Genomic DNA, 27,890 nt, shown 5'->3' on the forward strand with positions numbered 1-27,890 from the left:
CTGGCCTCAAACTCAGAAATCCGCCTGCCTCTGTCTCCCAAGTGCTGGGATTAAAGGCGTGCACCACCCTGCACATTGTAGTTTCTTCTTCTTCAATCATAGGTCTTGGTTTCTGAATCTGGGGGCCTTATGTGAGTCTAAAGCCTCAGTTTCCCCAATACCTTGCTCTCTGAGCAGGGCGATATGACTTAGCCTTTACTTGGAAGTAGAAGAGAAACAGAATCTTGGGTCTTGGCTGCTGCACCTGGCAGAGAAGTAGGAGTGGCTGGTGGAAGGAGCCTGAGGGCCACGCCAGGCCCTGGCAGTTCCAGACTGATTGATTGATTGCTTGGTTGGTTGGTTGGTTGATTGATTGACTGGTGGTTGATTTATATTCATGTGCATTGGTGTTTTGCCTACACTGTATCTTTTTGTGAGGGCATCAGATCCCCTGGGACTGGAGATACATGCAGTTATGAGCCACCATGTGGATGCTGGAAATTGAACCCTGGTCCTCTGGTAGAACAACCAGGGCTCTAGGGCTCTTTTTTGGTTGTTTGTTTTGTTTTTTGTTTTTGTTTTTTCGAGACAGGGTTTCTCTGTGCAGCCCTGGCTGTCCTGGAACTCACTCTGTAGACCAGGCTGGCCTTGAACTCAGAAATCCACCTGCCTCTGCCTCCCAAGTTCTGGGATTAAAGGCGAGTGCCACCACTGCCTGGCACAACAAGGGCTCTTAACTGCTGAGTCATATCTGTGGCCCCCTCCAGATGCCTCTTGAGAGGAGATAGTGTGGCTCTGGCACCCGATCCCTCTGACCCCTCTGGGCTGGGAAAGCCCCCTATGAGGGTCTCCCTCCATCCTTTCCCCAGGTTCTTCTCCCAGGTTAAGCATGACTTTCCCAAGGAGGAGACCTGGCCAGCGATGTGTGGCTCTGGACCCCTCCTACACACCTCTAAGCCTTCAAAGCTTTAGTCCTTCTAATCAGTGCCTTTGTGGTGGGAAGATCCCCCAGATCTGTCTCCTCCAGTGTACAGCCCTTTTTTTCTTTATTTTTCCGGGGGGCGGGGTGGGGTACAGAGTGTGATCATGTAGCCTTGCTGGCCTGGAACTGACTATATAGACCAGGGTGGGCTTGAACTCCTAGAGATCCACTTGCCTGTGACTCTCTAGTGCTGGGGTTAAAGCTGTGCGCAGCTGCCAGGCCAGGCCAACAACCCAATCTTATGGCACAGATCAATGCCTATGTACCCTCTGCTACTGTGTGTGCTGGGTGGCCTGGTTTGGGTCAGGGTGTTCTATGCCAGGGGGATGTGGCAGAAGCAGACAGTCCCGTCCTCTGTGACCCGCATGAAGTGTTCCCTTGTTCAAGGAAGCAGATGGGGCCGTGGGCTATCATTTTATCCCATTCACCCCAGCACACTACCCAGCTGCCGGTCTCCTGCTGTGCCCTGGCCCGACCCAGCTAGGGGTTGAAGGGAACAGCGGAGCTGAAAGCCTGGCGACAGGCTGCTGAGTGATATGCTGAGTCCAGCTTCTTCCCAGGTCAAGCCGTGTGTAGATCCTGGGGTTGGGGTTGGCGGGGTGTGGGGCACACACATCACCCCATGCTGGTTCTGCGTGTATTTCCTAGGAAAGCCCCGCCTCACTGGTCCTTCCCCCATCTTTCCCACAGTTGTTTTGTTGGACTTCGCAGCAATGAAGGGGGAGCTCGGCTGGCTCACACACCCCTATGGCAAAGGAGTGAGTAAAACCTTCAGGGCTGAGGGAGGGTGGGAAGGAGGGCTGCACATCCCAGGAGGGATGGAAGATGGGAGCTGGGAGCAGACTCTGCAGGTCAACCAAGCTTCAAACTGTTTACTGCCCTGGACTGAGTTAGTGACCCAGGCCAAGGCAGTCTGGAGCTGGGCAGAAGGAAGAGACCGTTCATAGGTGGCCTAGCAGAGGACCTCAGCAGGGTGGGATGCTCCATCAGCGCTGTCTGCCTCTTGGGGGGAAGGGTTAAAGGCTATGCGGGGTGAAGAGTGAGAGATACAGGACAGTGACTTCCTGTGGGGGGGGGTGTTCCCTCCTATTCTCCCTCCACACTGTGGACATCTCCTTTTCCGCTATGATTTCTAGGGTTCTCCTCCCCTGACCTCAGATTCCTAGTTTGAAGGCTGTGGACTTTGGGGAAGACACTACTGTGCTTTGGGCCTCAGTTTCCCTTGGGTACAATGCACCCTTGCTAAGTTGGTCCTGGGACTCTGAAACAGAGGGAGGGGTGTGTCTCTAGGGAGCACTTGGGACAGTTGCTGGCCAGATCTGAGTGACTTGCATCTATCCTGAGTCATGGCCTGAAGTATAGTTTTAAAAAGACTTCTAGGATCCTGGAATGCCCAGCTGGAGGCTGGAGGCAGATAGCAACCCAGTCATTATATGCAGTGGAAACTGAGCCCCAGGCACATGGGTCTTGGCCAGTGTCACATAGGACAGCTCAGGCCTTGCTGTTGTTGTTTTTTAAAGATTTATTTATTTTAGGTATGTAAGTACACTGTCACTCTCTTCAGACACACTAGAGGAGGGCATTGGATCCCATTACAGATGGTTGTGAGCCACTGTGTGGTTGCTGGGAATTGAACTCAGGACCTCTGGAAGAGTAGTCAGTGCTCTTAACCTCTGAGCCATCTCTTCAGCCCCTTCTTGTTGACTTGTTTCTTTCCTTTATTCACACATTTCATTCATCTGAGACCGCCCTAAGCGCATATTCTTTACCAGGGAGGCCCAGAGGATTCAAAGTGGAGTCAGTTGCCTGTTCCCCTGCAGAAGAGTTCAGAATACAGCCCTGGGAGCCAGGCCTGTGTTACCATATGCCAGGTTCTCCGATGAGGGGCACACAACCCCACCCAGGCACCCTGGAGGAGCCTGAACTATATTGTCACCACGAGCTGATCACCTCCAGGGGCGGGAGGATCATCCATTGTCTTCATTTACCGTAACTGTCAACACCCATGGCACACAGCGGTGGCCCTACACAGTGACATGACGCTAGCTGCTGCGTATGGTGGTAGCCCTGAGCGCCACGTTCTGGGCTCAGTGTTTTGTCATGTATGCTCACAGCAGTTGTAGAGATGGGACTGCTGGGTTTAGAAAGCAGAAATGATACACACGCGGGTGCCCCAGACTCTAGCCCAGGCCCATGGATGGGGAAACTCAGTACCCAGACATTAGGACCAGAAAGACCCGCAGCCATGTGGTGGCCCCACTGTTTTCTGGTCGCCTTTCTCTAGGTCCTAGTTTTCCTCCCTGTAGAATGAAGGCACCAAGAACCGAGAGCAGATGTGGCCGTTCTAGACTTGTTACTTAACAATTCAGAAGTAGAGGCTGGAGGGTTAGATGTTCAGGGTCATCTCTCATGACAGTGAGTTTGAGGCCAGCTTGAACGACATGAGACACTGTCTCAACAGAACAACAGCAATGCCTGAGAGGGGGGAAAACTGTGAAGTGATATCCCGTGGGACTCAGTCCCTGCCTCCCCGACTAACCCTCACCTGTTATGCACACAGTGGGACCTAATGCAGAACATCATGAACGACATGCCCATCTACATGTACTCTGTGTGCAACGTGGTGTCTGGCGACCAGGACAACTGGCTCCGTACCAACTGGGTGTACCGGGAGGAGGCCGAGCGCATCTTTATTGAGCTCAAGTTCACCGTGAGAGACTGCAATAGCTTCCCGGGTGGCGCCAGCTCCTGCAAAGAGACCTTCAACCTCTACTATGCAGAGTCAGACGTGGACTATGGCACCAACTTCCAGAAGCGCCAGTTCACCAAGATCGACACCATCGCCCCTGACGAGATCACAGTCAGCAGTGACTTCGAGGCTCGCAACGTCAAGCTGAACGTGGAGGAGCGCATGGTGGGGCCCCTTACCCGAAAGGGCTTCTACCTGGCTTTCCAGGACATTGGCGCCTGTGTGGCGCTGCTCTCCGTTCGGGTCTACTACAAGAAGTGTCCCGAGATGCTGCAGAGCTTGGCTCGTTTCCCCGAGACCATTGCCGTGGCCGTCTCCGATGCGCAGCCCCTGGCCACGGTGGCCGGTACTTGCGTGGACCATGCCGTGGTGCCTTATGGGGGCGAGGGGCCTCTCATGCACTGCACGGTGGATGGCGAGTGGCTGGTGCCCATCGGGCAGTGCCTGTGTCAGGAAGGCTACGAGAAGGTCGAGGACGCCTGCCAAGGTGAGTGGAGGTTCCTGGGGTGGCAGGGAAGCCCAACCGGAGTGGGAGGTCACGAGGTCACGGCGCTGGGATTGGAAACATCTTAGTGCATTGTGGAGGTGGCTGCTCTGCTGCAAGTCTCTGTTCTCGGGTGCATGTCTCTGTTCTTGGGTGGTTGGTCCTGTGACCGGAAGCTGCTTGGGAACAGGACCGGGTTGGGACTCTGAGCCTGGGGTTAGGGTTCTAGGCCGACGGAGCTTGGCTTCCAGTGCCCAGCGTTTCGCCCATTTCTTTCACTCCCCCGGCCTGAGTTTCATCATCTTGTAAAGTAGAGAGAGAGAAAGAGAGAGAGAGGGTCATAGTATCTGTCTTGGGGGGTAGTTGTGATAATCACATGACCTCATGCTCGTAAAGTGCTTAACGTCAGCACCTGACACATAAATACCGGTGAGTGCAGCTGTTATTTTTTTGATTCATCCCATGAATAGTTGCTGCCCTGCTGGGGCTCTGAAGTTGATTCCCAGAATTCTCTTGCTGTGCGGCCTCAAACAAATTGCTCAGCTTCTCTGGGCTTCAGCTCATCATATATATATATATTTTAAAGATTTATTTATTTATTTCATGTATGTGAGTACACTGTCACTGTCTTCAGACACACCAGAAGAGGGCATCAGATCCCATTACAGATGGTTGTGAGCCACCATGTGGTTGCTGGGAATTGAGCCATCTCTCCAGCCTCTCAGCTCATCATTTAATGCAGCTTATTTATGTGTTAATTCAGACTCGGGGTATGCTCAAATCACCTGGAGTGGGCTGGAGGAGCTGTGAAGTGGGGTGCAGTTAGCTCTCAGTAGAGCCACAGACCCCGAGATCCTCTGTTGGGGTTCATTGATGACATATGGAGACTGCAAAGGGCCCCGTTTGGGTGACTCACTGGGAACAGGTCTGGGCATTAGTGAACTCACACACCGGAAGCTGTGGGGACAGCCAAGGCCCGGGACAGCGGAACTATACAATGGGTTTGCAGTGGATGACTCTGGAAGCGACTGGGACAGAGCGCGTGAGGAATGCTGCTGACCTTTGAAAGGCCCTGGGAGCTGCTTTTGCAGTGATAAGCTGGGTACTGAGAAATTGGGGGCCAGGGCCTTGGGTGCCTAGCCTGCTGGATGACGCTTAGGATGAGGAGTTCCCTCAACATCTCTGGCTTCAGCTCTCCTTTGAGCAAAATGGGATTTAAATAAAAAAATACCTCCCCTTGCAGATCTAGTTTTCCGAGAAGGAGGCTGGAAGAGCCTGGAGCCTCTCTAGTAGGTAGTCTGTGTGCTTCCCAAGGCCCTTCTTAGAACCTTGCTTAACATGGAACTTAAGCCTCTGGATGAAGGGTTTCCTACAAGCTTTTCTGGCCACATGACTTCCCATCATCCCCCCCCCCACACACACACACACTCCTCCCAGCTGCCTTCTGCTGAGTGAGCCCCCTTCCCTAGGTGGCCCCTTGCTTAGGTGACCTCAGATGCACACTCTGAGCTTCAGACAATGACCATGGAGGGGGGGGGTGCAGGACAGGACAACGAGTGGGCCCAGGAGCTCCTCCCCCATGACATCCTAACACAAGAATGCGGGGGTGGAGGAGGGGCGGTCGAAAACTTTCCACCCTGGTAATTCAGACCCTGCAGAGATAAGTGGGGGCTAAGGGGGAGGTCTTCGTGCAGTGGGCTAGCTCCCTTTTCTTGTGGGGATCAGGGTTCTTGCCAAGCTTGGTTTATAAAGAGCTTATAAAAAGCCAGCTCCCCCTTGGGAGGAATCAGCCCAGCTCACCCTGAGGACCAATCCGCAGGAGGGACACTTGACTTAGCTGGCACAACTCTCTTTGAGTTCTAAACACCTACCGCACTGGCTCTGTCTCCCAGTCCTCCTCCCACCAGGTAAAGGGTCTTGCCGTGCCAGACTGGCAACCCGAGTTCGTCTCTCAGAACACAGGTAGAAGGCGAGAGCCGGCTTCACAGAGTTGGCTTGCGCGCTTGCGCACTTGCGCATGACATGCACGGATGGCTGTGAGTGCCTGAGAGTGCGTGGGCACGCAATCCTGCTAAATACAGTTAATTTCAAAATTCTTGCTTCTACGCCTGGGACAGTGTGGTCCTGGGGGGGGTTAACAGCGGTGTGCTTGGAAGTTTGTGTGGTTCCTTCTGTGAGTCTGGGACTCGTGGTAGTCCCATTGACTAGATGAAGAAACTGAGGCTCTGTCTGCCTGGAATCACGCAGCTATGTCAGGGTTTAACTCTCGGTGCACAGCAGTGCCCAGGCTGCTGTGGGTCAGGAAGTGGGACAGGAAATGACCAGATCCTGTGGAATCCCTGACTCAGCTCTTGGCACTGAGATGGGCTCTCTGGGCAGTTCTGGGATGGCAGCTCTTGGCATCGGAACTGGGGCTTCATCAGAGGGAGGGATGGGGTGACTGGAGGGCCATTGCCGGTGTGTTGAGGATGTGAAGGGGGGTGGCACTTGAGTGACTTCCTAGGCTCTCTCTCTAGCCTGGAGTCTCAGGTCCTTCTGTTACAGCTTTTACTGATGACAGGGGGTGTGGCACCCCAAGGTCATCCTGCACCACCGTCAAGGTCATTTCTGATCTGTTTTTCCCAGGAGTTTTCTCCCTGGGGAAAGAAGGCTGGCCAGGAAAGGGTTAAGTGGTCTGCAGAAAGGAGGTGCCTTCCAGGTGGACAGGTGGGCATGCTGCCCTGCCAGGATAACAGAGATACCAGAGCGAGCTATGTCAGGAATGAGCCGGCTTCCCTCCAGCCCACCCCCAGCTCTGTCCAGGGAACTGTGGAGCCACTCAGGCTGGCTGCCCTCTCCCTGGGGGCTGCTTTGTCTCTGCTTCCCGCCTGCGTTGGCCTCTGCAGGCCCCTCCGCCCCTGACTGGCACTGCCTCGGCCCAGAGAGATGGAGGCCAGGTGAGCAGGTGGCCAGCGGCCTGGGCCAGAGGCTCAGCCCAGCAGCTGGAAGGCCGGCCTCTGGAGGATGTCTCTGCCCGGCTCTGGTTTCGTGGCTGCCTTTCGTAAGGAGAGACACTTCATTTCAGGTACCAGAGCAAACACTTCCCTGTGAATAGGCCAGGTCTGTAGTCTGCAAATCACTTGGAGAGGGTGAGGAGTCTCCCATTTTACAGATGAGGAGATCAAGGCCCAGAGTGGAGATGACTGGACACTATTCCCACCTGACTGGGTAGCAGTGTAACTATGGTAACGCTCCTTTGGGCTTTATCCTTACTATCGGGACCTGGCCACCTTACACTCAGATCCACAGAGCTGTCAGGGTCTTGATCAGCTCAGTCTGAGCTATTACATGCTATTTACATGTGACATACTACACGTGGTTTACATGCAATGTTACATGTGATAGCTGGTGAGAAGGGAATCCCTGCCCAGGGCCCACAGCAGTGATCTTGCACTATGGTGGGACTAGGGGCTCTAAGTTGATAGCGGCTCCCCCGGTATAGTCATACCAGATCTTATTTCTGTGGCTATCAGGGGTAAGGGTCATGGTGGCAATCCCCCAGCCTCATCCCTGTGCTCTGATCTCTGGGCTCTAATAGCCCCCACCAAGCAGGCTCAGCCTCTCCCTGGTTACCGGAGGTAAGTGGGTCCCCTGAACGGAAGGAAGGAGGCCCCGCAGAGAAAGCAAACAAGATAAAGGCTGGAGGTGGGAGAGTTGGGTGGGTGGAGGGGAGCGCTTAGCTTATCTGCTAGGTGGCGGATATGTCCACAGATAGCGCCTGGGGCATATGGGAGAGGAGATCCGGGCCTGAGAACCGGGAGTGGGGCTCCCCTTCTGTAGGCACCACAGAGCCCGTTTTGGGCACTTTCTACACCCTGGATCAGTAACTCACGGTTGATGTTCACTGTCAGGATACAAAGTTCAGGCTCCACGTGCATGGCCGAGCTAGCGAGGTGGTATTCTGGTTGCCAGCTGCTCCTGGCTTGGTTGGGAAGGTCCATTGCCTCCAGAACTGACCTATTGACCTCACGACCTTACCACCTAGGGCCTGAGAGGCCGCTGGGCCTGGGGAGGGGCTCCACCAGGAGCTGGATTAGCGCCACACAGAGGGCGTCTGTCCCTGAGTCACCCTGCACTGCCACCTGAGGGGCGGGCATCAGGAACTGGAAAAACCAGGGTACAGCCCTAGCTGCAGCGCCTGTGCCCCAGTTCGGCTTGGAGTGGCCCAGGCCTGCCAGGCAATTGGGGCCAGAGATGCACTCCACAGGTGCCCCAGGTGTGCCCGAGCCAGGCTCTCCTGCCAGCCAGGTGATTGTCCAAGTGAATGATATCCCTGGGAAGGCTCTTCTGCAACCCATTGTGCACTGCAAGTTTACCATTTAGCTACTCCTTCATTTCTTCATTCATTCATTCATTCATTCACTCCTTCATGTCCTCATTCATTCACATTTCCATATGTATCCAAGACCAATTGGTTGAGACCTCCTTCACATCAGGTCCCGTGCTGAGCCACAGATGGGCAGATAAACTCCTCCTGCTCTAAGCTGCCAGTCTCAGAGAGGGAGGGAGGGAGGGGAAGGGGGAGCAGAGAGGATCCTCAGTATGTGCACAGATAATTTCAAATGAGGCATAAAAGCTAGGCTGCGAATTCCCCTGGAGCTGAAAAGATGCTAATCTCTCAGTCACACCACCACATCCCAGTTCTCAGCGTTGTGCCAGACACGTAGGTTGGGCTTGTTTCTGTTTGGTAAACTTGAGCCTGAGTAATAGATGCCCCATTGGCTCACCAGGAGCCCTGAAATGGAGCTGTTGGTGAAGGTTATAGAGCATGTAAGCAGGGTGGGTGCTTGGTGTGGTGGGTGTATTGTGGGAGAGAGACCATGGCTGCTTGCTCGTCCGAGATGCTGAGGAAATTTAGGCGACTCCTAGGGTCCTTGGTAGTCTTCCTGCTGTGTTCTGGGACTCCTCAGACACGTGCAAACTGGCAGGCAGGGCCTGTGGGTGCTCCAGAGCTCTGTGGTTGGAGGAGGAGGGGGCAGCGCATTTTCAGCAGGCAAGAGCATGCCCTGTGGACGCCGCCTCCCCTGCATTATCTGGCATATCCGCAGCGGAAATCTCTCCAAATTCCCTTTTTCCTGCCACCAGGCAGGCCACCCCCAGGCTCTGGGGCCAAAGAATAGAGCCCATCTCTTCCCCCACTTCCTCTCCTGGCGTGAGATGGTGGGGAGCAGGGGAAGGTTGGCAGGTGGCTCAGGCCTTTGTGACCCCCAGTCTGTACGCCAAGCGCTGGGGCTGGAACGAAGGGCTTGTGATTTGGGAGCTGGACCATCCATCTCCCAGTCCCCTGATCTTAGTCCCCAGTGAACCAACACCTACGCCAGGTGTCACTGGGTTTCCGTGAGAGCATTAGGGGAATGGGAAGCCGGGACCAGCAGCGCCTGGCATTCTGGTGTCTCATTTTTGTGTGAAAGTTAGGCAAAAGAGAGAGCTATTTTTTCATATTGTAACAGATTTGTAACGGGAGTGAGGCCAGAGACATACACAGCTAGGAGGCTAGAGAGGCCTGTGGAGCTTGAGGAAGTGTATGTAGCTAACTCCATATAGCCCCATGGGTGGGCCTGGTGACCTGGTAGCTCTCCTCCACGCTGGCCTTCCTGGTTGGTGAAGCAGGTCAGCAGGATTCATGTTGCACCAACACTGAACATTGTTCCAAATTGAGGTGTTCCTGGGAACAGGAGAGGGACAGGTGACAGGAGAGGTGCTCAGCCTCAGTTTACCTTTTGGCTTGGAGACCTTGAACAAATTGACCTGTCAGAGCCTCAGCCTTGTCATCTGCAGAATGGGGTAGATGCCACTAGCCACACCCACATGTAAAGGATCCCCTTGAGGTCTAAATAGATGCGAAGTTCAAGCCCTGCACATCGTAGGAGCTTCATGCTTAGGAACTCAAGCTCTGTGCAGGTTAACTGATTCGGGGTGGGTACCTTTGTCCTGCTGTTTGATTCTGAATAACCCTTCTTTCTCGAAATAGATACCCAAGTTCACTCTGTGTGTGTCTGCTGGGCCAGCCTGGGCTAACTCAAGGAACAAAGAGTCAGGATGTTGCCTGCCTGACTTCTAGCAAAGGCAGGGCATAGGCTAGCTTGTGACAAGAGACCTGCATCACCCTCAGGCCCATCACCCTTTCACCTCTATTCTATTTCCTACAGAGAGATGGTCTCAGCTCTCCAGCCTGGCTTAGTCAAACCCTCGATGAGAGCAAGAGACTCCATTTTGGCTTCCCTGGAGGGGTTGTCCCCAGGCCATTAGGGCCAGGTCCGCCCGTGTCCGGAAGCCTTTGTCCAGGGCTTTTTCCTTACAGTGCCTGAGTGACTGACATGGAGTGGCACATGTTGGGCACCCTGTGGCTCTCAGGCCTCTTTGCTTGGTGTTCAAGGTCTCTCTCTGCTACATTATTGCTACGGCTCCTTCTATTTGTATCTAGAAGGTTGTTTATATCTTTTGTGTGGCAAGCTCTTACCCCATCGAACTTCTACTCAGCCTTTAGACCCCAGCTGAAGTATCCTCTCTGGCTCCTCAGAGACCTGGCCACCCTCTTTGCCCTCTGCCAGCCCCTTCCTATGGACATGTCACACACTCCTGTTTCCTGTCTGTACTCAAGAGTGTTAGCGTTCACTTCAGCGTCCATGAACCACATGGGGCTAGGCCGAGGATTTGGTGCAGGAAGTTAATGGTGCCTCAGGACCCTCCCCGAAAAAAAATCGAAAGGGGGAATTTGTAGGACCTGGGGACAACCTCTTACAAAGCCACCCAGGGCCTGGCCAGTCCCCTGAGGTGAGCCTCCTGTCTGAGCCGTTTCCTGCCTGTAGGCCAGGAAAGAGCTTGGGACAGGGAGCAGGGTAAGGTGCTAAGCGGAAGAAGCCCCCAGAGTCAGGTGCCTGACCCCCTAGCCAGCTGGCCAGGATGGAGGCTGACCACTAGAGGAGGAAGAGCGACTTCCTGGCGGCCCTCTGAAAGGAGAAATGACCTGGCTCTGGAAACGAGTCCAGGGAAAGAACTAGGCCCAACCTTTCCTGCTTCTTGGAGACCAGCCCCGGAACAGGAAAGAGATGGAGTCCTAGGGTAGAGGGGCCTTGGCAGGGGGGCATCCTGACTGGGGAAGTCCAGCTGTTTCGTCAGGCATAGGGGCACACAGATAAAATCTCCACCCTGGTCAGTTCGAATCTGTACAAGTTGAGATCCCGCTGGGCCAGTCTGCACAAAGCAGGTTACAGGAAGGTGCGTACGATGTGCTAGAGGTGAGCTGTGGTCCTCCAGCGCTATGCCTCACGGTGTGACATTTTCTGCAAAAGGCAGCTGGCATCCGATGTGCCGGGGTTTGGGGAACTTGGGGGCACTTGAGACAGGTTATTTTGGTGTCCAGGAGGCACTGGCCGTGGGTGTGATGTTCAATCAGGGAGAACATGGCTGGGGAACGGCATGTGGAATTGACCTCCTATCCCTCCTTGTGCCTCTCAGCCTGTTCTCCAGGATTCTTCAAGTCTGAGGCGTCTGAGAGCCCTTGCTTGGAGTGTCCGGAGCATACCTTGCCATCCACTGAGGGTGCCACCTCCTGCCAGTGTGAAGAAGGCTATTTCAGGGCACCTGAGGACCCACTGTCTATGTCTTGCACTCGTGAGTCTTACAGAGATTGGTGTGTGTGTTTGTGTGTGTGTGTGTCTGAGTGGGGGGAGGGAGAGGGAGGAGCAGCTCCATTGACCTCCACTCTTTGGACAGGTCCACCCTCTGCCCCCCACTACCTCACGGCCATTGGCATGGGTGCCAAAGTAGAACTGCGTTGGACAGCTCCCCAGGACACCGGTGGCCGCCAGGACATTGTCTACAGGGTCACTTGCGAACAGTGCTGGCCAGAGTCTGGCGAGTGTGGGCCCTGTGAGTCCAGCTTGCGATATTCAGAACCTCCTCACGCCCTGACCCGCACAAGTGTGACAGTCAGTGACCTAGAGCCTCACATGAACTATACCTTCGCTGTTGAAGCCCGAAATGGCGTCTCAGGCCTGGTGACTAGCCGAAGCTTCCGGACTGCCAGTGTCAGCATTAACCAGACAGGTGAGCCCAGGGATGATAGTGGCTATCCAGGGGGACCTGCCTGGGTGAGACTTGAGGACAAGCACCCGGGACTCAGCTGTTTGCAGAGAGGCGACAGGAGGTGGTTAAGAGTCCCGTCCTTCCTGGTCTATGCAGTGAGCACCAGGCTAGCCAGAGATGCATAGTTAAGATTCCTGCCAAGTGCGATAGCATATGCCTGTAATCCCAACACTCATGTTCTAAAAGTGGAGGCAGAGAGATCAGGAGTTCAAGGTCATCCTCAGCTACATAATGAGTTCAAGGCCTGTGCAAGGCAAAGGAAGAACAGGGGACATGGCTCAGGTGTTACAGAGTGCTTTATGCATAGGCTTGAGGGCTGGATTTGGATCCCTAAGACCCATAGAGGCAGAGAAAGGGAATCCCCAGCTGAGACAGCCAGGTCTGGGTTCAGTAACAGACTTAAAACACAAGGTGGTGGAGAACAGTGGGAGAAGACAAGCTTTGACCTGCACATGCTCGCACATGTGAACACACACACAGTGACCTAGATGGACGACTCACTCAGCCCTGGGACTTCATGTCACTTCTGGAAATCTTTTTTTTTTTTTTTTTCGAGACAGGGTTTCTCTGTGTAGCTCTGGCTGTCCAGGAACTCACTCTGTAGACCAGGCTGGCCTCAAACTCAGAAATCTGCCTGCCTCTGCCTCCCAAGTGCTGAGATTAAAGGCGTGCGCTACCACCACCTGGCTGGAGATTTTTTTAAAATTTTTTTTTCTTTTTTCAGAAGTAGAAACACTCTTGAAAATATATTTTACCAGGAAATGGAAAGATGCCTCGCTAAGTACAGCGCTTGCTGCACAAGCTTGGGGCCTGGGTTTGGCTCCTCAGCTCTGTGGTACCTGGCAAACACCTGCGTGTGGTTGTAACTTGAGGGCCAGGATTGTAGGGACAGGCAGGTCCCGGAAGCTCACTGATTACAGAGCCTGCCTGAGTAAGAGAAGTCTAGGCTCAGTGAGTCTCTGTCTCAAGAAAATAAGACAGAGGGTAACTGCGAAGACACCTGATGTCGACTTCTATCTTTACCACACACGCCTGCATACCAACATGCCCTCCCGTGTGCCCGTACAAATGCGTTCATACATGCAACACACAGAAGCAGAATATACCTCTACCATATAAGGCTTTTGAAGCCTTGCCTGGTCTCCAGAGAAACTCGGTGGCAATCAGCTAGTGTCTTGGTTATTATTATTGATATGTTCATGAATGTCCTCAGAGCACCTCTGATGGGCTAGCTTCTGCTATGAGGGCAGCATCCATAACAGGAAATCCAAGAACCCCATATGCCATTTCTATTCTTCACCCCTGCATGGCTTCTCACACCCCTCCCCTCCGTCTTCTGCCCAGAGCCCCCCAAGGTGAGGCTGGAGGACCGAAGCACCACCTCCCTGAGTGTCGCCTGGAGCATCCCGGTGCCACAGCAGAGCCGCGTGTGGAAGTATGAAGTCACCTACCGCAAGAAGGTAACTTGATGCGGGTTGGCAATCTGGAGGGGTTCCCTTCTGCGTCTGGGGAAACTGAGGACTGGGGTCTCCGAGGGCGGCACTGCAGGAGCTTATAGGGGAGAATGTTTGGGGTTCTCAGAGCCAATTAGAATGGCCTCCTGGGATTAAGCTAGTCCTGGGGAAGCATATTCCATTCCCTCTCTGGCCTCTGGTGAGTCTGTACTCCTGTACCGCAGTTTCCTAGGAGTGTCTGCCTGGTTGGATAACACAGGAAGCCACTTTTCTGGGTGGGATCTTGGCTCTTAGCCTCACTCCCTGCTCTCACCCACAGGGGGATGCCAACAGCTATAATGTGCGCCGCACGGAAGGCTTCTCTGTGACTCTTGACGACCTTGCTCCCGACACTACATACCTGGTGCAGGTGCAGGCGCTGACGCAGGAGGGCCAGGGAGCTGGCAGCAAAGTGCATGAGTTCCAGACGCTTTGTGAGTCAAGCGACCAAGTCAGACAATGCTGGGGAGGAAGTGGGTCCAAAAGTCTAGAAATGGCCTTCCTTTTAGCCAGGGCACGGAGCAGCCATAGGTGGGTATAGTCAGCGCTGAGACTGCCATGTAGGACCAGGGCTGTGTGTTCTGGGTAGTGTTAAGGGGTGTCGGGAGCTGAGGTTCCGATAGGGGTGTGCCTGAGTTCAAGGCTTGCCTAGAAAGCACAAGAGTTGGGCTGGGGAATGGCTCAATTGGTAGAACACTTAGCCAGTATCCCCCAGGCCTTGGGTTCAATCCCTAACACATGGATTAACTCCGGTGTGTTCCTATGAAGGATGGAGGTTTAAGGTCTTCCTTGGTTCTGTGATGAGTCCCAGTTACATGAGATTCGGCTTCAAAACTTGGTGGTGACTCATGCCTTTAGTGCCAATGCTTGAATGGCAGAGGAGGGTGGATCTCTGAGTTCAAGGGCAGGCAGTACTACACAGAGAAACCTCGTCTCAAAGAAAAAGAAATTCATAAAATAAAACCAAATGGCTAGAGGTTAGGGTTCTTAATTCTTCTTCCATGAACCACTAGGAAGGCCCCTCTCTGTCTGGCTGTAAAACAGGAATTTATATCCTTAGGAGAGAGTATAGAGAGGTGGCTCAGTTAAGATGGGAATCTTGCTAGGCAGTGGTGGCGCACGCCTTTAATCCCAGCACTTGGGAGGCAGAGGCAGGTGGATTTCTGAGTTCGAGGCCAGCCTGGTCTACAGAGTGAGTTCCAGGACAGCCAGGACTATACAGAGAAACCCTGACTCAAAAAACAAACAAACAAACAAACAAACAAACAAACAAAAAAGACAGACAGGAGGAGTGTTCTTGCAGAAGACCTGGTTCCCAGCATTCATGTGAGGCAGCTCTCAACCACGTGTATGTCCACTGCCAGGCACCTGCAATCACTCGCACATGGACCACCTCCATATATATAGTTATACAACACAAATATATATAATTATTTTATATATTTATAGAGTTAAAAAAAAAGAAACCTGTTTATCTTACTGGACTTTTACGTAAATCTTTTGGTTCTCATTGTTTTGTTTTTGTAGGATATTTTTTGTGTGTTTTTCTTGGTTTTGTTTCTTTGTTCTTTTGTTTCTAAAAGAGAAGAAAGAAAAGGTGTGGGGTGTGGAGAAAAGGGGAGACGCAGTTCTAGGAAGGAAAAGTGTGACTAGACTATATTATATATATATAAAAAAAAATAGTTCTGAATCTACAAAAATCCATACTGAGCAATGGGGTACACAAAGCAGGTCTCTGTGAGTTTGAAGCCAGCCTGGTCTACAGAAGGAGTTCCAGGACATCCAGAGCTACATCGAGAAGCCCTGTCTCAAAAAAAACAAACAGAAAAAAATTAGGATATGTGAAGGCAAAGCACTGGGCATGCCACTGGTGCCTGGGCTCCTCAGGTCCTAGCAGAGAGCTTTGGGTGGGGCAGGGTGTGTCTGCAGCATTTGAGGTGGATTCTCACCAGCTGCTCTCCCCTAACAGCCACGGAAGGATCTGCCAACATGGCGGTGATTGGTGGCGTGGCTGTCGGCGTTGTCTTGCTTCTCTCGCTGGCGGGAGTTGGCTTCTTCATCCATCGCAGGTTTGTCACACCTCCTCCCGGGCTCCACAAGGGTCTGGGTTGGGCACAGAGAGGTTCACACCGGCTGAGGTTAGTTAATCGAATTTAATCCAAGCCCCATGAGATCCCTGCGGGAGGATGAACTGAGTTTTAGGGACCACAGTGGTCATGGCCATTATGTGTGCTCCTTGTTAACAGTGCGTCCACGCCTCACCTGGACACAGGACAGAGTAGATGAGTGGGCGGGATGAGCTACCTAGTTCTTTATGGCTCGTTATGGCTACATAGGTGGCCCCTGGGTAGATTTAGACTTGGTGGCCCCCTCTGCCTTCTTTCCTATTGAGGCTGAGCAGATTGCTGGGCAGTGAGGCCAGAGCTTGGTTGCAAGATCTTTTTGGCTGGTACAGGCTGTGTTGACCGTGTGTGTCTGGTCCCTGGTGGTTTCTTAATAGGAGGAGGAACCTACGGGCCCGCCAGTCCTCTGAGGACGTCTATTTTTCCAAGTCAGGTAAGATGTACCCTGCTCAGGAGCATTCCCAGCTCTGTGGTGGATCTAGAGGCTTCATTTAGCATCTTTCTGGCTGGACCCCCTCCATCCCAATCTCCCTGAGCTCCCTAGTCTTGTGGCTTCCCCTTCTCTAGTGCCTCACCCCACCCCCACCCGGAACACCTCCCCGAGCTGTGCCTCAGCTTCTCATTCCCCCTCCCAGAACAACTGAAGCCCCTGAAGACCTATGTGGATCCTCACACCTACGAAGACCCCAACCAGGCTGTACTCAAGTTTACTACGGAGATCCACCCATCCTGCGTCGCTAGGCAGAAGGTCATTGGAGCAGGTGAGGCTGACCCACCTACTGTGCACCTGGAGCGGATGGTCTAGTCCGTACGGGGCCTGCCCAGTGCCCAGGCTTCACTAAGGACGCTTCTCACACCTTGCCCGCCTGCAGGAGAATTTGGAGAGGTCTATAAAGGGACGCTGAAGGCGTCCTCAGGGAAAAAGGAGATACCGGTGGCCATCAAGACACTGAAAGCTGGCTACACTGAGAAGCAGCGGGTGGACTTCCTGAGCGAGGCCAGCATCATGGGCCAGTTCAGCCATCACAATATCATCCGTTTAGAAGGCGTTGTCTCTAAATGTGAGGCCTGGGAGATGCTGGGGTTGGGGGGATGACCCCAGGTGGTCGGGGAAAGGGGCTGCTTCCTAGGACCACCTGACCCTGGCTGTCCCCCTACCACCACGTGTTTACTGGCCTCACTCACTCCTGTGTCCGTGCCCTACAGACAAGCCCATGATGATAATCACAGAGTACATGGAGAACGGAGCGCTAGACAAGTTCCTTAGGGTAAGGTCATGGTCTGTCATGGGGAGGGTGGAAGCTAGGTGTCTGGAGCCAGTCATTACCGAGGGCCTATCTCTGCAGGAGAAGGATGGCGAGTTCAGCGTCCTGCAGCTAGTGGGCATGCTGCGGGGCATTGCGTCCGGCATGAAGTACCTGGCCAACATGAACTACGTGCACCGGGACTTGGCTGCCCGCAACATCCTTGTTAACAGCAACCTGGTGTGCAAGGTGTCCGATTTTGGCCTGTCGCGTGTGCTAGAGGATGACCCCGAGGCTACCTACACCACTAGTGTGAGTCGGAGACCGGGATGTCACACCTAGGGTGTGGAGGGCTCGAAGATGGATCTGGGGCCTGAGGAGTCAAGGATGACCCTAGGCCCAAAGAGAAAGGGTCCTGAGTTCTGGCTGGGACAGGGGTAACTGGGCTGCGTCTCTTGCAGGGCGGCAAGATCCCTATTCGATGGACAGCCCCAGAGGCCATTTCCTACCGCAAGTTCACCTCAGCCAGTGACGTGTGGAGCTATGGAATTGTTATGTGGGAAGTGATGACTTACGGCGAACGGCCCTACTGGGAGCTGTCAAACCACGAGGTCAGCCCCTCTCTCTCCCAAACTGGAGCCCTGACAGGAGAGCTCTGGGGTCAGTCTGCATAGAGTAGAGACAACACAGGCTGTTCTGTGGCCTGTCTTGGGGAGGACCCGGCTTGTGGCTATAGAGAATACAAAGGCAGGCAAAAGGGAGGAGTGTATGTACCTGCTCATGTGTGTGGTGTGAGTGTATATATATACACGTGTGATACAAACATGTGGATATATCTGCATGTAGGTATGTGAATGTATGTACATATACATGTGTGTGTGTGTACATATATATGCACATTTACATGTACCTGAGGCCCTGCCTAGGCTGGAGGCCTGGGATTCTGCTTGTAGGGGTCATATCCCTACAGAGACCTGGCAGAACAGTAAGGCAGACACGCTAAGACATGGGGGGGGAGCCCCCATCAGAAGGCTGAACTGTGGGGTGCACAGGGCTGACCTGCGGTCCTGGAGACAGCCCCTCAGCACCTGGATGGCTCTAAAACTGTGTATGTACTTTGGAAAGGGTGTTTATCCATTTCTTGGGCCCTCCTCTCTATTCCTGTGTTGGGGCCTACCAGGGAGGTCTCTGTAGCAGTTCCATGTGGCTTCCCACTAAGGCCACCCTGATGCTTGTGTCCCCTAGGTCATGAAAGCCATCAATGACGGCTTCCGGCTCCCCACCCCCATGGACTGCCCTTCAGCCATTTACCAGCTCATGATGCAGTGCTGGCAGCAGGAGCGCTCCCGCCGGCCCAAGTTTGCTGACATTGTTAGCATCCTAGACAAGCTCATCCGAGCCCCCGACTCCCTCAAGACCCTGGCTGACTTTGATCCCCGGTGAGTCTTGTGTCCTGTGCCTGTGGGTAGCATCCATGTTCACTCATGTGGACTCCTTGGCTTCTCAGGCCGACTGGATGGCTAGGGCGAGTAAGGGGCTCAGAAGTGACACATAGGGCTGGTGATGGAGCCAAGTGGCAAATTGTTTGTCTGGAATGCGTGAAAACCTTGGGTTCAGTCCCCAGAAACTGAAAAAGAAAAAGGACTAGCCAGGCATGGTCCAGTAATACCAGTAAGAAATCAGCTCAAGTAGTTCATGGGCAGGCACCGGGCTGAGCACCAACCATGTTCCTAATTTGTTGAAGCATCCTGAGGTGGGCTCTATGCAGATGAGGTAACAGAGGGTACCCAGGCTGGGACCGTGACTCCAGGACCCAGAGTCCCAGCAGTAATGGGGGTCATGGTGGGGCAGCTTCTAGCGATGGTAGGTGTGGAGCCACAGCAGTAGTGCCAGGGTGCCAGGAATCTCGTGGATCCTTCCCCGTCTGGGCTTCCTCATTGACTCAAAGGAGGAAGCTGAGGCATAGTGAGCGCACTTATGTGCCTTGCCCGAGTTAGGAGGATAGGTGCTTGGGTAGGTCATGTCCAGCAGCCCCTTACCTGTGGACTTCCATCCCAGGGTGTCCATCCGGCTGCCCAGCACCAGCGGCTCGGAGGGAGTTCCCTTCCGTACGGTGTCCGAGTGGCTGGAAAGCATCAAGATGCAACAGTACACGGAACACTTCATGGTGGCAGGCTACACGGCCATCGAGAAAGTGGTACAGATGTCCAACGAGTGAGTAGAAACCTTGGTGACCTTGCCTACTGTTCACCATGGGGGACAGCCTCTGATCTATGCGTCACTCCCTGTGGCCGGTGTGTGTGTGTGTGTGTGTGTGTGTGTGTGTACATCTCTTTCTCTTTTCTGGGTGCCCTCCCCTTCCTACCTCCTCCTCCACAATGGGAAGACATTATGAGAAAACACTGAGATATAGCCAGCCCAAAGCTGTCGTGTATGGAGGGCTATTTGCCCACCCTAGAAATTGCTGCTTATATATACTTAGAAGGTTACCTGGGGGCAGAGATCCCATGCTTGACCAAGCAGGACCCAGAGCCAGCATCCCTTTCCCTGTGCCTCGAATAAAGTGAGAGCCTTGCCAATCCCTCCCAGGCCACTCCCCTGGTATGACTAACTCTTGGCCTGCCATCAGCTCCCTGCTGGCTCTGGACATTGGTCCTCAGAGCTCTTCTCCCTATCCGCACCACCCCATCTCCATCACTGACCCTTCTCAGAACAGCCTTGGCAGGGACAGCTCTATCTGTCCCTGGAGGGATACAACATTGTCCTTTTAGCCTTTGTGCTTCTAAAAATAGTCATGGATCCCAACAGCCCTGGACCCAAGTGTCCAAGGCCATGGCAGAAACAGGCCCCAGGGCGGGAAGGTTTTGGGAACTGCTTGGGGGAGGTGACCTGGGTCTCGCGTGTTCCTGGGCTCTAGATGTTCTGGGACTTGGGCTTAGACACAAACATTCTCCGGGGCCTTTGGCTTCTGGCCTGGTGACCATGAACGTGGCCAGCCCGAGAAAATGGTGGGTCATGGGAATCAGACGGGAAAAATGACCAGAGGGAGGTGCGAGAATATGGAGGAAAAACATCAGGTCCTAGGATACGATACCTCTTTCTGCCGGCCATCATCTGGGCTCACACTTCAGCTCTGCAGAATTTATGTCCCATGTCTGCCGTGCAGATTTGGTTTGACTTGGACCTCAGTACCCATCTCTCCATGTGGGGATCCATGGATGCCTTGATCTGTATCTGCTGTTGTGCTATTCCCAGGATCCTATAAATCGTGGTTCTAGGCCCTGCTTCCTGAGTCCCTCTCCATTTCCCTGGCAACCAGGGTTTAGCCCCCTGGGTTCCATCAGGTCCCATATTCCCCTCCGCTCCCTTGAGACAGCACAGCTTTTCTTCTGTAACCAGCACCGAGGGCATGGAGCAGGTTTACAGGAAACACATGGCTGTAGACGTATCCCAAAATAGCCCGGGGCACCCCTCACAAAGTCCTTTCCCACGAGCTGGGACGGGCTCCTGGACCGACAGGCCGGCGGTGTGCATGCTCACGGGTTGTTTGGAAAGGATCTGGATAAAGGGCGGAAGTCGTTCGGCACTCCTTCCTCCTGTGGTCAGACCCACTGGCTCACGGAGCTGCCTCTGGTGCCCTGAGGCCTGTGGGGTTGGAGCTGAGCGTTTTTTTAAAACCCACAGACTGTGCTGACCACGCCGTGGAGCCCAACAGGAGCGAGAAATCAGCTCCCTTCCTGCTAGGGTCAGGATGTAGGCTTCAGTACCCTGCCCTCCCCACTCCAGACTCCCTTTCAAAGGCCCTGGCCTCAGCCCCCTGTAACCTTCAGCTCTTGTCCGCTCAAGCGCCCAACGACGTGCTGTGTTGGAGTTGGTTGGCCTTCTAGCACGATGAGCTTTTTGAGAAAATACAGAAAATGTTTTATTGTACTGTACCTTGAACAAAACAGCAGGCCCAAAGGCTAGCCCTGCCTGGTGTCAAAGCTAGAGAATATAGCAGCCCGTGCTCAAGTTGCAGGCACACCACTCCAGATGGATCTTAAAATGCAGAATCTAGCCAGGCGGTGGTGGCGCATGCCTTTAATCCCAGCACTGGGGAGGCAGAGGCAAGCGGATATCTGAGTTCGAGGCCAGCCTGGTCTACAGAGTGAGTTCCAGGACAGCCAGGGCTACACAGAGAAACCCTGTCTTGGAAAAAAAAAAACAAAAACAAAAAACAAAAAAATGCAGAATCTAGTTGCTGGGTGTGGATGATACAACTCTTGAGTCTGTGGGATTATTATGCTCTGCTCCCCACCTCACAGTAGGTGTTCACCGGCACTACTTATACACACACACACACACACACACACACACACACACACACACACTGTAGGTGTTCATGGGCATTACATCCATGGGATTTCTGCCTCAGAGGAGAGACAGGGTGTGAAGGTGGCTTGTGTCTCTTCCTTCCTGCACAAGAGTTAATGGGACGCGTGTTCTGCATCCCTGAGGGGGAAACAGAGGTTGGAACAGGAACCAGCTTGGACCCTGGCTTTTCTGTGCCTCTCACCCAAGTGCCTGGTTCTGTCTGTAGTCAAGAGAGTGCGGGCTTTCATCCCAGGGCTCGAGAGGTAGCGAGGTAGCGACAAGTGGGTGTCTGAGTTGGAGGAGGAGGAGTTCAAGCCAGCTAGGACTAGCCAGCGAGACCCTGCAGCCAGGAAGGGAGCTTGATTGGGGGAAGGAGTTCACTGCTCAGGAATACATCACCCGAGCCTCTTGTCTTCGTAAAATGGAACAGACACAGGGGCATGACCAGACTGTGAAAGGAACCGCTCTGCTGGGAGGAGGCCCTCAAGATGGGGCATCGGCTGAGCCCTGCAGTGGTGTTTCTAGACATACCCATTTACTCAGCCACGCAGGGTGGGATTAGGCCCAGTGAGTCTGGGGTTGCCCAGCACCCTGCCTTTTCTGGCTACTCAGCGTTTATCCAGGCCCGCACACTGTGATCCCTTCAGGGGCATGCCAAACATCCCAGCCCCTTGGTGGTGGGCTTGGAGGTTCTCTCCCATATCTATCTCCCAGCCTTCTTGCTGTAGCAGGAGCAGTCTCTCCCTCCCTCCCTCGCTCCCTCCCCACCTGGGTCTGCCCATCCCTGCTCAGTGCTCGTTCTTTCCAAGCCTGTGGGAAAGTCTTGTCTCCAGCGTTGCGAACTCCTGGAGCTTGTACCATATAATTAGCTCCAATTACAGCCAAGAGCTGGCCCGTAAAAACCTGGGTGTTTTCATGAGCTAGGGCTGGTGGGTGAGGGCAGTGGAAGAGAAAAACTCCTGAACTTAGCAACAGACGTTCTGCTGACAGCTCCTGGAAGTTCTACCTAGAATGGGGGATGGGTGGGGGAGGCCAGGACAGTCTATCCCTTCTCTGTGGGGCCCCTGGGACCTATCATCAGCCTGGCACCGAATCCTCAGCCCTTGGTAGGAACACTGTTGTCCAGCAGGTTCCCATAGGGAAGAGCAGCCTTCCTCTGGTGAGCTGCAAGCCTCACTTGCTCACTCACTGGACTCTTGCTGGGCCTTAGACTTGAAGGCCCATTAGCAACTCAAGACTTGGGCTGCTTAAGAAGAGGAATGGGAGCTCCCCAGCTAGGAAAGGAGACAGAACCACATTTCTTTGCAGCTGGGGTAGTTACCAGTTCTGGCACCTCCTAGCCGCGTAGCCTCAGAATCTTAAGTCTCTGTGTTCCTCTGAGTTTCAATTCCCTTATCTACAAGATGGGTAAGAACATCTGAGGCTGGGCCAAGTTCAGCCAGTAAAGTGCTTGCTTGGCAAGCATGAGGAACTGAGTTCAAACCCCCAAACCCCACACCAAAAAACCAAAAAACAAAACAAAAATGCTGCTGCAGTGGAGGTCTTTGGAATCCGGTGCTGAGGAGACAGGTAGATCCTCGGAGCTTGCAGCCGAGGAAAGAAAGTGGGCCGCTCCTAAGTTAAGATTGTGCTTTGGCCTCCCCCTGCATGGACACACGTATGTACAGCCATACACAGATGGATATGAGCACACACACACAAAGAGCACCTATCCCAGACCCCCTGTGAAGATTTGATCGAGCGTATCATGTCCTCAACTCTGGGTGGCAGATCATGTTAGAATATGAACCCTCCAGCCTCCATAACTGGATGCCCCTCACCGTGACAGGTCCGCAAAGCCCCCTCAAAGTCCGGCTTTCCCCTCTGCCTCGCCTCCAGTCCTGTCCCTGACCCTCCCTCTCTTCCTCTTCACCCACAGTGACATCAAAAGGATTGGAGTGCGACTTCCTGGCCACCAGAAGCGCATTGCTTACAGCCTGCTGGGACTCAAGGACCAGGTCAACACAGTGGGGATTCCTATCTGAGTCCAGCGGGGCCAGTGTGCCCACCTCGACCAACAATACTTGAAGAGCCACGGTGGTCTCCCTGCCGACCTGGTGCTGGACCACTGGAACTTTATTTATTTCTGTCTTCCTCGTCTATGCCTCCCCGAGGACTCCGCAGGGGGCTCTTGAATGACACCCTGGCTGGAGGATGCTGGTCAGGGTTCTCTTCCCCTGCAAAGGACCCAGCTAAGCACTTAGCAGTTTGCGGTGGCATTCCCAGCATCCCCTGAGGCTAGAGTTCCACCAAGACCATCAGTATCCAAGAGGGGCATTTCCAGATGGACCTCCCCATCTTCTTTTGCCCCCAAGAAGCCACCTCAGGAGCTGAGGCTAAGCACTAAGCCCAGGACCATATGACTAGGGCACTGTAAGCTCCACCCCTAGTTAGAGGGTAGGTTTTGGACTTGGCTGGGTGGGGCCACAGCAGTCTCCCAGTGCCTTCTACAAACCCAGGGCTCTGCCCTCGCTCGCCCTTGAGGGCCAGTTTCTTGCTTTCCTAGGGCCCTCTCAGGATGCTTGGCTGAATTGAGGTTTTTTTAAATATATATTTTATACTTGTGGAAAGAATGAGTGTGTGGCAGGGACCTTGCCAGGGCTGGAGACAGAGGATAGATACCCTGCCACAGACATTCCTGGGCTGGGGGCTGGCGGACCTGCAAGAAAGAGGCCTTCCCCCCAGCCGCCCCGTCTCCAGCCCCTTTGGACAACTGTCGCTGTCAGTGTTACAGATTTGTTTTATTGGGTTGTTTTTGTTGTATTTTTTTTTTTTTTGAAACTTAACTTATTTTTTTTATATTTATTGTTAGAAAATGACTTATTTCTGCTCTGAAATAAAGTTGCAGATGGTTCAAACCGATTTCGACTTTCATTCCTGGATGCTCAGTGGGGTCTGTGGCTGCCTTTGGGGGTAAAGGGGACCCCCGGAATGCAAGCGTTTAAATAGAGCTGCTTCTACAACAAGGGAGGGTGTTGTATCACCCTTAGAGAGAGAGTGGGCAGGGCGCCCGGGAGCATGCCCCCAGCCTCCACACCAGCAGGCCTGATCACCTTTGATCTCTAGGCTTCTGCAGGCCTGGGAGGCAGAAAGCGGTTGTCAGCCTCCCTCCCACTCCGGAGTGCGCAGCCAGTGTGGAGAAAGGGAATGGAGCTAGCTACAAAGCCTCACAAGTTTTGTCATGTTGGAGTTTTAGCATTCATGAATTTTTGTGGGCATCCCCATTTTATGGAAGAGGAAAACTGAGGCTGAGTCCAATGACCAAACTTGCCTGAGGCCCCATAGCAGGATAGAGACAGAGCAGAACTGAAAGAGGGCTCGCGAATGCCCCGTTTTTTCTCAGGAGGAAACTGAAGCTCAGACTTGTCCAAAGTCACACAGCAAAAGCCTCGAAGGAAGTCAGGAGCCCCATGTCAAATCCTGAGCATATACCTCTACTGGATTTACATCTCAGGTCGTTCATAGCGGGGACTTCAGAAGATATTTCACGCAGGGGGAATGATTAAGTGAGCAGAGCTTCCAAAGGAAGGGCTTCCCTGGAGGAGGGAGGCCCTTGGGCTGCCTCTCACTGGTACTAGGCAGAACCAGTGAAGCAGTTGGAAGGAGCAAGGCAGGCAGAGCTGGGTGCGGGGGCGTGAAACCACACGGTTGTGCAAGGGGGCCACAAGCAATTTGATGTTATTAAGGCATGACATGGGATGTCTGAGAGATCCTGCAGTGAGGACTTTAAGTCGACGGCCAGAGGGAGCCATTGACGGTTTTAGGCAGGGTGTGGTGCCATTAGAGTCAGGTAAGCTCCCAGCTCAGGCTTCCTGACTCCCAGCCTGGAGTTGTGGGAGACTAGAGAGACCAGCAGGGATGAGGCTTGCTTGCTCTAGGGTGTTGTCCTAGCTCCTTGCTCCATCTGACACCTCTCTGGATCCCATCCCACTCAACACTGGTGAGCTGTGCCTATGTCAGGTGTGGCTGGGCTTGGGTGACACACAGGACACTCAGGGCAGCTGGGTCCTGCCCGTTAGGGCCAGGCCAGGCCACCTGAGTGTCCTAGGCACAGTGGCTGAGTCAGGCTCTCTATGCCTGACCATTATCTGACCTAGCCAGGGTGACCAGTGTCACTTTGAAAGAGAGGCCAGGGTCCCCACTGACAGTCTATTGAGTTTGAAGAATCATCGAAGGTCCTGTCCCCAAGGGACTACTGATGTCCCACGGTGAGCGAGCATGGGAATAGGAGGTGGCTCAGTGTTAAGGCTGTCAGCCTTGTGTGCTTTTTCTCTTCAACCCAATGGATATAAGGCTTTCCCAAGGACCTGGAAGATGGTGGCACCAACTGGGGTGGGGGTGGGGGCACAAGATGACCCAGTGCTGGAGAGACCAAGTGGATGGTAGGGGTGGCAGCCTGAACATCCCAACAAACACTTTAGTCACCAGAAGTAGACATGCCCTTGGACTGTATCATTATTCATCTGTGTATAGTGTGTGTACGTGCGCGCACACACACTTGTATGCACACCAGTGTGTGTGAAAATCCAAGGGAAGCTTTTGGGAGTCCATTCTCTCCTCAACCTTGGGATTCTGAAATCCACATACACATTTCTGCCAAACTGAGCCAGTTAGTCCTCCCGAAACGTCTTTAAATGAGAACCCCACAGGTGTTCCCCAGGCAGCCTGGATCTAATGGCACTAGTAAGCCAGACTTAGGAAACCCCAAAGTGAGCTGGGAGCGTCTGCAGAGACTGGGGACAACTGTGTTGACACACAAGGATAGGGTGACAAAGCTTCTAGTGGGCAGACGTAGGACAAGATGAGCAAATATGGTGACATCACTGTAGGGCCCAAAGTACGAAAGAAACACACATGAGTTCATGCTAACACAAATAAACAGCAGAGTTAACAAATAACTGGGGGAGAGTCAAGCCTGGTGACATATACCTTGGAATCGCAGCACCCAAGAAGGTTAAAACAGGATGAACATAAGTTTGGGGCCAGCCTAGGCTACACAGAGAGACCTTGTTTCAAAAATAGACAGACAGATGATGGGTGGATAGACAGATTGATCCTATGGATTTCCAAATAATTCATATAGATTCTCTCTATGCTGGGTAGAGCTCATGTCCCCACTCCTTTGCTAGTGGACTGTTGGCTCTTCCAAAGAAAGAAGTGTTGAGCCTGGCAGTGGGGGGTGCACACCTTTAATCCCAGCACTTGGGAGGCAGAGGCAGGCAGATTTCTGAGTTCGAGGCCAGCCTGGGACTTGTCTACAGAGTGAGTTCCAGGACAGCCAGGGCTACATAGAGTAACAAAACAAAAGAAAACAAAACAAAGAACAAAAATCTTTTCTTTTTCTCCGTAGGGTTGGCCTTGAACTCAGAGATCAACCTGCCTCTGTCTCCCGAGTGCCGGGGATAAAAGGTGTGCACTACTGCCACCCAACTTAGAAACAAAGTCTTAAGGAAGTATGGGAGAATAGTAAGCCTTACAAGAAATAAAAGCAAAGAAAAGTAAGCTCCGGTGGGGGAAAGCTGGCAAGAGCTGCTGTAACCAAGGATCAAAGTCAATGTCGCCAGCTAAAAGCAAACAGATGTTGTCAGAGAGCACTGTGGGTAAAAGGGAAACATTGCACAGCAGGGGCCAGCCACCCACTGCTCTGAGTACCTGGTCTGTGCCACTCTGTCTGTCCCGCAACCCTTCCAGGTGAGCGCTGCTGATGGCCCATTTTAAAAGTTTGAATACTGAGGCCAGGGCAGTGTGGAACCTACCAGGGACACCTAGCTCTCTAGGGAGAGAAGTCAAGACCAGCTTCCTGGGTGCCATCTTCAACCAGCATAACAGGAAGCTGCCCACTCTGCCAGCAATGGGCTCCATAAGCAAGGTCTAAGCCGCTGGACTCGGTGGTGCACAGATCTCTGCTATGTCGTAAGCTGGAGGCTAGCCTGGGCTACATGAGACCCTGTCTCAAATCAAAGGGAAAGGGGTGGGGTGGGGACAGAGACAAAGATCTGGGGAGCTCTAGAACATTCCTGAGCACTGTCTACACCCCAGGCACCCAAATGTGTTGCTCTTTGGTTCTTTCCTAAAGTTCCTGCTCTGTAAAAGCCAGCACAGAGACCAGGCTTGACCCAGGCCCCTCTAATGCCCCTTGCTGTCTCCCCGTGGACTTCAGCAGCAGTAGTGGTGGCCACGACTATGGGAGTGGCTTAGGAAAAGAAACCAGAGAGGGCCATCTGAACCAGCCTGGATTGTCCAGAGGCCAACCCACCGAGGCTAAATAAGGTAAGAGAAGAGGGCTGGAGAGATGGCTCAGCAGTTAAGAGCACCGA

At 53.4% G+C, this 27,890-nt stretch overlaps 1 protein-coding gene across 1 annotated transcript in view; it reads left to right on the plus strand.

The window, feature by feature from the left end:
- Epha2 (EPH receptor A2) overlaps positions 1 to 24,432 on the plus strand; it is a 28,443-nt gene extending 4,011 nt beyond the window's left edge. Inside the window, exons 2-17 of the mRNA XM_031379333.1 lie at positions 1,652 to 1,719; positions 3,522 to 4,197; positions 11,692 to 11,847; positions 11,950 to 12,282; positions 13,666 to 13,781; positions 14,095 to 14,248; positions 15,784 to 15,883; positions 16,315 to 16,370; positions 16,573 to 16,698; positions 16,810 to 16,998; positions 17,144 to 17,205; positions 17,284 to 17,493; positions 17,643 to 17,792; positions 18,427 to 18,620; positions 19,240 to 19,395; positions 23,453 to 24,432. Coding sequence (XP_031235193.1) covers positions 1,652 to 1,719; positions 3,522 to 4,197; positions 11,692 to 11,847; positions 11,950 to 12,282; positions 13,666 to 13,781; positions 14,095 to 14,248; positions 15,784 to 15,883; positions 16,315 to 16,370; positions 16,573 to 16,698; positions 16,810 to 16,998; positions 17,144 to 17,205; positions 17,284 to 17,493; positions 17,643 to 17,792; positions 18,427 to 18,620; positions 19,240 to 19,395; positions 23,453 to 23,558 — 2,852 coding nt within the window. The 3' untranslated portion in view covers positions 23,559 to 24,432. The remainder of the gene's footprint in view (positions 1 to 1,651; positions 1,720 to 3,521; positions 4,198 to 11,691; positions 11,848 to 11,949; positions 12,283 to 13,665; positions 13,782 to 14,094; positions 14,249 to 15,783; positions 15,884 to 16,314; positions 16,371 to 16,572; positions 16,699 to 16,809; positions 16,999 to 17,143; positions 17,206 to 17,283; positions 17,494 to 17,642; positions 17,793 to 18,426; positions 18,621 to 19,239; positions 19,396 to 23,452) is intronic.
- The last annotated feature ends 3,458 nt before the right edge of the window (positions 24,433 to 27,890 follow it).

This window comes from Mastomys coucha, unplaced genomic scaffold, assembly GCF_008632895.1.
Source record: "Mastomys coucha isolate ucsf_1 unplaced genomic scaffold, UCSF_Mcou_1 pScaffold18, whole genome shotgun sequence".
Classification (NCBI taxonomy): domain Eukaryota; kingdom Metazoa; phylum Chordata; class Mammalia; order Rodentia; family Muridae; genus Mastomys; species Mastomys coucha.